This window comes from Neoarius graeffei, chromosome 9 (genome assembly GCF_027579695.1).
Source record: "Neoarius graeffei isolate fNeoGra1 chromosome 9, fNeoGra1.pri, whole genome shotgun sequence".
Lineage (NCBI taxonomy): Eukaryota > Metazoa > Chordata > Actinopteri > Siluriformes > Ariidae > Neoarius > Neoarius graeffei.
Window position 1 is genome coordinate 73,035,751 of NC_083577.1, and position 11,099 is coordinate 73,046,849.

The 11,099-nt window shown below is 41.6% G+C and overlaps 1 protein-coding gene across 8 annotated transcripts in view; it reads right to left on the reverse strand.

Moving 5' to 3' along the window:
- Nucleotides 1–10,128, reverse strand: part of lss (lanosterol synthase (2,3-oxidosqualene-lanosterol cyclase)) — a 33,715-nt gene extending 23,587 nt beyond the window's left edge. For 7 of the 8 annotated variants that reach the window (XM_060930242.1, XM_060930243.1, XM_060930239.1 and 4 more), the window contains exons 1-9: nucleotides 10,040–10,128; nucleotides 9,293–9,461; nucleotides 6,295–6,433; nucleotides 5,712–5,820; nucleotides 3,328–3,449; nucleotides 3,138–3,234; nucleotides 2,887–3,022; nucleotides 2,117–2,225; nucleotides 1,928–2,046 (exon numbers count right to left, since the gene is read on the reverse strand). In XM_060930242.1, the coding sequence (XP_060786225.1) occupies nucleotides 1,928–2,046; nucleotides 2,117–2,225; nucleotides 2,887–3,022; nucleotides 3,138–3,234; nucleotides 3,328–3,449; nucleotides 5,712–5,820; nucleotides 6,295–6,433; nucleotides 9,293–9,461; nucleotides 10,040–10,083 (1,044 nt within the window). In that variant the 5' untranslated portion in view covers nucleotides 10,084–10,128. Of the gene's footprint in view, nucleotides 1–1,927; nucleotides 2,047–2,116; nucleotides 2,226–2,886; nucleotides 3,023–3,137; nucleotides 3,235–3,327; nucleotides 3,450–5,711; nucleotides 5,821–6,294; nucleotides 6,434–9,292; nucleotides 9,462–10,021 lie in introns of all 8 variants that reach the window. The other variant, XM_060930241.1, reaches the window with a different exon arrangement.
- Nucleotides 10,129–11,099: the final 971 nt, after the last annotated feature.

Here is an 11,099-nt window from a genome sequence, read left to right on the forward strand (position 1 = left end):
AGACTTCCAATTTTAATTTAATATATATTTTTTAAAAATAGAACAATTAAAGGGCATATTCTGGACCAATTTTTTTTTTTTAATATGAAAGTATGTCCCTTTACACACTCATCCAGAAGGGTAATTTTGCACAAGGCCATCTGTGTACAGCAGAAAAAAAAAATAACAAAACGCATCTGGAAAAATCCCAAGGGAGTCTGGAGCCAGAATCGTGACGTTATCTGCGGAAGCACCAGCAGGCTGCGCGAGCTTTGCATGGTTTAAGTGCACAGCCTGTGTAGACCAAGCGCTCCCATTTCTCTCTCATTGTCCGGTCTTTTGGAAAACGATGAGTACTAATCCCATCATGATTGGTGTTGCTACACCCTCCTACGATACATCTGTTAACCATTTTAATAATTACGCGATAACGTTGAAGAAATTTGCAGAAAACCACCAGGTCGTTTTCTCATAAACAAACCAGCGCTGACATAGGATTCAGAAGGAGGCGTCCCGCACGTGATGTCACGAAAATCAATGTTTCCCAGGAAATCCAAATGCCAAGTTTTTTCAGAGGCGGACCAATTCGCCTCAAATGGCTTGATTTCAACTGAATTTTTCTGGTATTGCGCAAGGTAAAAAAATTGCACAAACTACAAAATGTGACAGATATTTGACCAAAGTTTAATATAAAATAGGAGAATTACATGATCTTGCTCCTGAATGTACCCGTGATATGCCCTTTAATGAATTTAGGGCCATGTGGCCCTAAATTCTCCACTATTTTTTTCTTGCTTCACCATGACCCAATTCAAGATACTACATCATGCACCACATGGTGAGCTTTCCCCATTCGCGCAAGGCATTGTGGGATACAAATTTGAAACAGGAGAGAAAAATGGAGGACGCGAGTGTGCGAATGAAACGTGGAAGACCGACTACAGTAACGGAAAGTGAGAAGAAAAGACGTTATGTTGTGAAGGAAAGGAAACGCAGGACCAAACTAATAAATATCGGCAGTCAGAGAGCACCTCAGTGTGCTCAGCTGTTCATTTAGCAACAGAAATGTTGTAACTGTCAGTGCACGGTCAAAGGTAAACCTGCGCATGCGCACACGAACTTCCTCTGTTTGCGTGACTGCATGAAGTGAGCAATTTCATGCACATTATTCGCTTGGGAATCCCCTCAAATTAAATAACTTCCTAGCCACAGAATGGCCTGATATTTTGTGAGAGATTACAGAAATAAACATATATCACAATGACCAAATTTCAGAGGTTAGTAAATTTCACTGATTTTTTTTAAATTGAAAGGCTGTCTCACTTTAAAATTTGTAAACATCTAAGATACAGTATAATATAGTACAGTATGTTTGTGTATCGATCGGGAGATCGCGAGTTCTACTCATGGTCAGGTCATACCAAAGACCATCATAAAAATGGTACCTACTGCCGTCTGGCAAGGCACACTGCAATACAGATACGAGTGGGGAGTCAAACTCTCACGGTTACCAGAGGACTAGCCCCCCCCACTGTAACCCTAGCTATGTAATAGGCGAGAGGCTGACGGCTATGGAAACGGAGATTGGCGTCGCCACATGGCGTGGGAAGGACTTTGATGTTTATGTATAGTGTATTTATTATATATCGAATATAAAATAATAAAAAAAATCCGAAAGGTAAACAAACTTTCATTTGCAAGTCCAGTGTAGTAATTCGCACATGTATACAAAAGGAGGACAAAGACCCATGCCTTTATATGTGAGAGTTTTACAGTGCAAGAATTCCTCCATCATTACTAAATGACAGATACGTATCTATTTTCTACATTTTTGTATGAAAATGTGTGTTTCGACATCAGTGAAACTGAACCAGTTTTATTTGGAACACTGAAACTCTGATATCTTTAATAACAAAGCAGGATCTAATAAAACCAACATGTAGCTTACCGGCCCGATGCTAATGCACTTTGTAAAGCGATCGTCTGCTTGGATGTGATCGTACAGTTCTTTCACAGCTTTTTCTCTCAGTGCAGTACTGTGATGAGCCTCATATAGGTTCAGGATGGCTGTAAATTACACCACAGTTAGATTATTTCACTTAAAAAGTACGATTATATTAAAGAAAGTTAGACTTACAGTAGGCAGCAGTGAGCAGAGTGCTGTGAGGGGTGTACATGTCTGACACTGCAACGTTGTTTCTTTGAGCTGGCCAGTTAATAGTTGAATAGTCCTGGATATATAGTTCCTGTAATAGCACATCATAATGTTTAGTTAATACACTAATCCTGTAGCATCCAATAACAAACCAAATGAGTTCCCCGAGATGATGTATAAGCCATGGCCATGGCCAAGAGATTAGAGAAGCAGCTTTGGAACCAAAAGGTTGCTGGTTTGATTCCCTGGACCAGCAGGAATAGCTGAAGTGCCCTTGAGTAAGGCACCTAACCCTCAACTGCTCCCTGGGCTTCCCACTGTTGTGGGCATGTCAGGGTCTTCTTGTATGTTGCTCTGGTACAAGAGCGTCTGCTAAATGCCTATAAAAGCTAAAATCAGTGTTTCAGTTTGAAGCTGTCAGTGTGCTCAGATTTACATTCCTCGTGTTCATAAATACGTCTCACTGTCATTATGCTTTTAGAGAAATTACTGAACAAGCTACAGATCTTTCATTATGAGGCAGCCTTAGAATAAAAGTGATCATAAAGTCAATATTTTATCATATTGCTCACTCATACTATGAATAATACAGTGTGTTTATTTGTGTTTTAATATGCACAATATACAATAATGTGTGTAAAATCTGTCAAGATCTAATTACTACGCACTGGAAAGCATTACAACCCCCATTCTACAGAGATCTTTCGTGTTATTGTCAGGCTCCCTCTGTTGATGTGGTTGTGTAACTGTACCTGTCTCAGGCTGATCACCAGTGAGTCCTCCTCTGCAGACAATCTGACAGCATAACAGTAGCTCATGGGAAGGTAGACCTGCCTGCAGTGGCACCACAGAGTGGATGGGTGTGCCGGCATCCAAGTTGGAAACAGCCTGAAATCATTTTAAATTAACAGAATGGTTTAAGTAGATACATGTTTTTTAGATGTGAAGTGCCATGTGTCATTACGGTTAAAGAATTATGGACAATGACGCAATGCATCTGTACCACATCTCTGGAAAGAGTGTGTTCATCCCTTCCCAACTGTACACATTGAGGATGGCCAGCCAGAACTTTCCCCAGGATGGTATACCTACAGCACCTCCTGTAAGAATAATCATAAAAGTAGAGTTGCATTTTGCACTGAACTTCTTTAATGACAACATTCTGCAATTTGTTTTATGAGTTAAGGCCAGACCTTTGCTGTGTAAGTTGCTCCTTGCCCGCACCATATCTGGGTCATCAGACCCAACTCCCAGGATTCGCAGTGTGGTGTAACTGAGAGCTGTGCCAAATACTGTTGACTTGTCTTCTACATGCCTGGAAAAATTACACATTATTCAGGGGCAAAAATTGGAAACAGACTGACATCATTTCTAACACATCTCACAGGGTATCTTTCATTTGATAAAATTTTAGACATGTTACTTTTTACAACCATTACAGAAAATAATGAATGCTATTAACTCATTGTTATACAGTTGTGGTCAGAAGTTTACATACAGTGACATGAATGTCATCTTGGATATGAAGGTCATGGCAATATTTGGGCTTTCAGTAATTTCTTTGAACTGTTCTTTTTCTGTGGCAGAATGATTGTACAGCATACAACTCATCTCATCTCATCATCTCATTATCTGTAGCCGCTTTATCCTGTTCTACAGGGTCACAGGCAAGCTGGGGCCTATCCCAGCTGACTACGGGCAAAAGGCAGGGTACACCCTGGACAAGTCGCCAGGTCATCACAGGGCTGACACATAGACACAGACAACCATTCACACTCACATTCACACCTACGGTCAATTTAGAGTCACCAGTTAACCTAACCTGCATGTCTTTGGACTGTGGGGGAAACCGGAGCACCCGAAGGAAACCCACGCGGACACGGGGAGAGCATACAACTTTAACATAAAAAAAAAACAAAACTAGAATTTTGTGCACAAGTTTTAATTTTCTTTGGGTTTTCTGTAATCAACACAGGGTCAAAATTATACATACAGGGTCAAAAATTTACACACGCTCACTTAGATTATTAATTCAGAGGTGCTGAAACTTCTAAAATGTCTTATCTTGCCAAGGCCTCTTAACTTCCTGTTCGTGATCATGATTGACTACAGCTGGTAGCTTCTCTGTGCCTTCATAAAACGGGTTTATTTACAGCACTCATTGGATTGACCAACACACAGTAAAACGGGAAAGTCCAAGGAGCTCAGTGCAGATCTGAGAAAGAGGATCACAGATATACACAACTCCAGAATGTCTCTTGGAGCCATTTCTAAACAACTGCAAATTCCAAGATCAGTTCAAACAATTGTATGCAAGTTATAGGTGTAGTCACTTTGCCAAGCCACTTTGCTTGAAGAAAACCCAAACTGTCACCCTCAGCTGAAAGGAAATTGGTTTGGATGGTCAGGAACAACCTGGGAACCACCCTGCCATGAACTGGAAGCTGATGGATCACGGTCTACAGTTCAGATCACCATGGGCTAAGAGGCTGCTATCCAAGAAATAACCCCCTGCTCCAAAATTGACACCTTCAAGCTTAACTAAAGTTTGAACCTGACCACACGGACAAAGAAAAAGCCTTCTGGAGGATAGCTGTATGGTCAGATGAGACAAAGATCAAGCTGTTTGGCCACAATGACCACCATGTACAGAGGGACACTGTACCAACTGGTGGTGGTAGGATCATCATGCTCTAGGGCTGTTTTGCTGCCAGTGGAACTGGTTCATTGCACAAAGTAGATGGAATAATGAAGAAGGAGGACTACCTCAGAATTCTTCAGCATAAACCATCAGAAACTTGAACATGACTTGGGACTTACAACAGGACAATGAACCCAAACACACATCACAGCTGGTTGTGGAGGATAAAACAGGCTAACATTAAGCTTAAAACAAGCCCTGACTTCAACCCTATTGAAAATACATGGACCGTGCTTATAAGTCGAGTACATGCCAAGAAAAAAAAACAAATTTAATTGAATTCTACCAATTTTACCATAAAAAGTCGTGAAATATCCAAGAAGAGTTCTGCCAGAAGCTTGTTCATGGTCAACAAAAACGTTTGGTCAAGGTGAATCTTGAAGAGACATTTTACCCAAATATTAGGTGTGCTATTTTTGACCCTGTATGTATAATTTTGACCCTGTGTGATTTTCAGAAAACCCAAAGAAAATTAAAACTTGTGCACCAGATTCTAGTGTTTTTTTTAATTTAAGATGTATGCTGTACAATCATTCTACCACAGAAAAAGAACAGTTCAAAGAAATTACTGAAAGCCCAAATATTGCCATGACATTCATATCACTGTATGTAAACTTCTGACCGCAAGTGTATATAATATCATCATTAAAAACAGTGGATTTATCAATCCATTCTGATTTCTATGCTGTTTTGTAAAAAATGATGTATTAATAATTTTGCTTTAATAAATTAATTATTACATTTTTAACCATTTTATTTTTGAAGAGGCATTTTTTTTTTCACTAATAGCCCAAATGGAGGTTGATCTCAGTTTCTAACAGAAATTAACCTCTGTATATACTGTATATATTTAACATGTAGGTTAGTCAAACTTACAGACCCCAGCCACCATCTGGCAGCTGCACTGAACGTAGATATCTCACCATCTCCTTCTTCCAAGCTTCTGATAGAGAGATTTTTGCAACATGACAGGTTATGAGGAGACCTGTAGGAAAAGGACACATTCCTAACATGATTACATGTTTTAAGGAAATATGTGAAACCATCTCATCTCTCATCTCATTATCTGTAGCCGCTTTATCCTTCTACAGGGTCGCAGGCAAGCTGGAGCCTATCCCAGCTGACTACAGGCGAAAGGCGGGGTACACCCTGGACAAGTCGCCAGGTCATCACAGGGCTGACACATAGACACAGACAACTATTCACATTCACACCTACGGTCAATTTAGAGTCACCAGTTAACCTAACCTGCATGTCTTTGGACTGTGGGGGAAACCGGAGCACCCGGAGGAAACCCACGCGGACACGGGGAGAACAGGCAAACTCCGCACAGAAAGGCCCTCGCCGGCCACGGGGCTCGAACCCGGACCTTCTTGCTGTGAGGCGACAGCGCTAACCACTACACCACCGTGCCGCCCATGTGAAACCATTATTAGCCATAATATTTTATTTGTTGTACCTGGAAGCAAGAAAAGTGGTCCTCCATAGTCTCCAGCCCAGTGGCCATCCTCAGCCTGGAGATGGCTGTAAAACTCTATCCCCTTCTGAGTGGCCTCAACTGCTGTGTGAGCTACTGGGGAGGCTGGAATAAACTTACTCTGAGGGGAACAGAACGTAAACTCAAAGTCAAGCGTCAGACTCAACTTGCTGTGATTTTATGAACTGTCTGTTAGTCCAAATAATAAATGCACCATTGTCATGTTCACATCCATGTGATAAAGTTGGAACAACATGAAAAAATAATGGCTCAGTTTGCAACCGACATAACTGTCTTTATTTGAATTACATACAGCACAGAGTAAACTTGAAAAGGACCAGAGCGCTATTAGGATTTTGGTGAAAACTGTGAGGTTGTCAGTATTCATTTCAGTGTAATGCAGTTTTATATTTATGTAGCTCCTTTAACAATGGACGTCACAAAGCAGCTTTACAAAAATCAGGATACAGATTTAGCTATCAACATCCGTGCCATGATCAAAGTCACAGATATCAAATGTGTTCGCCATTCGGACGTTTGAGGTGATCATTAACTGAAGCCGTTGACCTGCATCTACATCTGATTTTATGCATTGTTCTGCTGCCACATGATTGACCGACTAGATAACTGCTGGAATGTGCAGGTGTACAAGTGTTCCTAATATAGATGGTGAGTGTATATCCCCTTCAGACATAATGTGTACAATTGTACACATGAAGTTCCATAGCATTTTTCCTTGTGTCCGAAGGGGTTATGTAATAATATAATTTCCAAAATGATGTCAGCTTTAGCTTCTGTAAAGCTTCAAAAGGTCTATTCAAGTTTCACTGATCTGAGTGACAGACAGACAGACAGACAGACAGACAGATAGATAGATAGATAGATAAATGTTTGGGCACCCCTGGTCAAAATTACTGTTACTGTGAACAGTTAAGCAAGTTGAAGATGAAATGATCTCCAAAAGGCATAAAGTTAAAGATAACCTATTCCCTTTATATTTTAAGCAAAAAACAATTTTTTATTTTCATCTTTTACATTTTCAAAATGACAAAAAAGGAAAAGGGCCCGAAGCAAAAGTTTGGGCACCCTGCATGGTTAGTACCTAGTAGCACCCCCTTTGGAAAGTATAACATCTTGTAAACGCTTTTTGTAGCCAGCCAAGAGTCTTTCAATTATTGTTTGAGGAATTTTCATCCGCTCTTCCTTGCAAAATGTCTTACAGTTCTGAGAGATTCCTGGGCCGTCTTGCATGCACTGCTCTTTTGAGGTCTATCCACAGATTTTCAATGATGTTCAGATCAGGGGACTGTGAGGACCATGGTAAAAACCTTCAGCTTGTGCCTCTTGAGGTAGTCAATTGTGGATTTTGAGGTGTGTTTAGGATCATTATCCATTTGTAGAAGTCATCCTTTTTTCAATTTCAGCTTTTTTACAGATGGGATTATGTTTGCTTCCAGAATTTGCTGGTATTTCATTGAATCCATTCTTCCCTTTACCTGTTAAATGTTCCCTGTGCCATCGGCTGCAACACAACCCCAAAGTATGATTGATCCACCCCCATGCTTAACGGTTGGAGAGGTGTTCTTTTCATAAAATTCTGTGCCCTTTTTTCTCCAAACATACCTTTGCTTGTTGCTGCCAAAGGGTTCTATTTTAACCTCATCAGTCCACAGGACTTGTTTCCAAAATGCATCAGGCTTGTTTAGATGTTCTTTTGCAAACTTCTGATGCTGACTTTTGTGGTGAGGACACAGGAGAGGTTTTCTTCTGATGGCTCTTCCATGAAGGCCATATTTGTGCAGGTGTCGCTGAACAGTAGAGCAATGTACCACAACTCCAGGGTCTACTAAATCTTCCTGAAGGTCTTTTGCAGTCAAGTGGGGGTTCTGATTTGCCTTTCTAGCAATCCTATGAGCAGCTCTCTCTGACATTTTTCCTGGTCTTCCAGACCTTATCTTGACCTCTACTGTTCCTGTTAACTGCCATTTCTTAATTATATTTCCAACTGAGTAAATGGCAACCTGAAAATGTTTTGCTATCTTCTTATAGCCTTCTCCTGCTTTGTGGGCCTCAACCATTTTCATTTTCAGAGTGGTAGGAAGCTGCTTAGAAGAACCCATAGCTGCTGATTTTTGGGAGTAGGTTAGAGGAGCCTGGGTATTTATAAAGCTTTGAAATTTGCATCACCTGGCCTTTCCTAACGATGAGTGTGAACAAGCCATAACCCTCACAAACTAATTAAGGCCTGAGACCTTGGTCAAAGTGATCTGAGTGCTCAAATCTCCGAGGGTTCCCATACTTTTGCAAGTTACTCCTTTCCTTTTTTCACTCTAAAATTGTACAAAACCAAAGTAATACACCGATATTGCTTAAAATGTTGAAAAGTGTGTTTCATCTTTAACTTTATGCCTTTTGGAGTTCATTTCATCTTCAACTTGGGCGGCATGGTGGTGTAGGGGTTAGCACGGTCGCCTCACAGCAAGAAGGTTCCGGGTTCGAACCCAGCGGCCGGCGAGAGCCTTTCTGTGTGGAATCTGCATGTTCTCCCTGTGTCTGCGTGGGTTTTCTCCGGGTGCTCCAGTTTCCCCCACAGTCCAAAGACATACAGTTAGGTTTACGTGGGGCGGCCTTGGGCTGAGGTGCCCTTGAGCAAGGTACCGAACCCCTGACTGCTCCCCGGGCGCTCTGGTGTGGCTGCCCAATGCTCTGGGTGTGTGCGCACGCGTGTGTTCACTGCTTCAGATGGGTTAAATGCAGAGGATGAATTTCACTGTGCTTGAAGTGTGCATGTGACGAATAAAGGTTTCTTCTTCATTTTTTTTTTTTTAAACTTGCTTAACTGTTCACAGTGACAGTAATTTTGACCAGGCATGCCCAAACTTTTGCATACCACTATAGATAGATAGATACTCATTTTCCCCCTTTCAGTTGCAGCAGAGTCCACTTTTACCATGAAGTACGGATGTTTCTTGCTGCATACCGTGTCAAGGCCCACAGAATGAGCCTCCAAGAAGTTCTGTTCCCTCTCCTCAGTCTCTTCATCCTTCAGGTATTTCCACGTCTGCCTTCCTTTCACATTACTGAGCCTCCAGCATGTCAGGTCCGTCACTGCTGTCGTCTTATAGGGACCCCCTCTTCTCCGCACACACCTGAGAGAACGGTGCATCAATAAAGGTGCATCAATCAATCAATCAATCAATCAATCAATCAATCAATCAGTCTTTATAACACCTTTTGTGCAAAATTGCAATGCACTGTGCTTAACAACACAATGAAATTACAACGATGAAAGAAGATACATATGAAAATGATAATATAAGAAATAAGAGCAATGGTAAAACAGTGAGAGCAGTGGAGCACAGTGGAAGAGGTCAGTTTAAAATTGAATAAAAATTAAATAAGGTAATTAAAATAAAATGTTAAATGTAAATCAATAAAAACAAAAATCTAAAAAAAAAAAACAGTACACATTCACTTTCTGAATGGGTTAATGTGTAAATAATCCATTAAATAACCTAGCATTAGCATAATGCAGGTGTCTACGATTAAAAAATTAAATGTTATTAATCATGCAAAAAAAAAAAAAGTATCACTTATTACAAAATGCTTTAACACAACCTAAAGGTCCGTGTTTCTCGAATGTCAAACACAGCTTGGCAATTTTTATTTATTTAGCATGTGAGACCAAACTTGCAATTTAAATACTTACATTAAATACAATACTTACGTCCCTTCAGTCATCTTTGCACTGTGTGTGTAAAAAAAATTCATCAGCTGAAGAACTGCGAGTCAAATTTAATCCGACACCGTCATTCCTCCCCTTACTGTCATATTTTTGTGGGTAATGTAGTTAATTAGCTCGTTAACTTTATATAAATTTTAAAGCTACAAACTACATTTCCCATAATGCTCAGCGGTGTCTTCCAACCGAGTTACACCATGGAGAGACCTGACCAGACTGCTGATCGTCCAATCATAATGATCAAAGGCGGGTAAATGGGCGTGGTATTCAAATTTTTCACCCACAGCAGTGCGCTCGAAAGCAATGCGTTTACAAAAACACAGGTAAAATGCCCCCCACCCCAAAGATATAACAAACATTGGCAGCCAGCAAACATGTGAAAACAACCAGCGCACCACCGGGTGGCATGGTGGTGTAGTGGTTAGCACTGTCGCTTCACAGCAAGAAGGTTCTGGGTTCGAGCCCAGTGGAGTTTGCATGTTCTCCCCCACAGTTCAAAGAAGCAAGAAGGTTCTGGGTTCGAGCCTTGTGGCAGATTTCTGTGTGGAGTTTGTATGTTCTCCCCGTGTCTGCGTGGATTTCCTCTGGGAGCTCCAGTTTCCCCCACAGTTCAAAGAAGCAAGAAGGTTCTGGGTTCAAACCTAGTGGCGTGGCGTGGCGGGAGCCTTTCTGTGTGGAGTTTGCATGTTCTCCCCGTGTCTGCGTGGATTTCCTCTGGGAGCTCCAGTTTCCCCCACAGTTCAAAGAAGCAAGTAGGTTCTGGGTTCAAGCCTAGTGGCGTGGCGTGGCGTGGCGTGGCGGGGCGGGGCGGGGGGAGCCTTTCTGTGTGGAGTTTGCATGTTCTCCCCGTGTCTGCGTGGATTTCCTCTGGGAGCTGCAGTTTCCCCCACAGTTCAAAGAAGCAAGAAGGTTCTGGGTTCAAGCCTACTGGCAGATGGGGGGGGACCTTTCTGTGTTTGAGCTTGCATGTTCTCCCCGTGTCTGCGTGGATTTCCTCTGGGAGCTGCAGTTTCCCCCACAGTTCAAAGAAGCAAGAAGGTTCTGG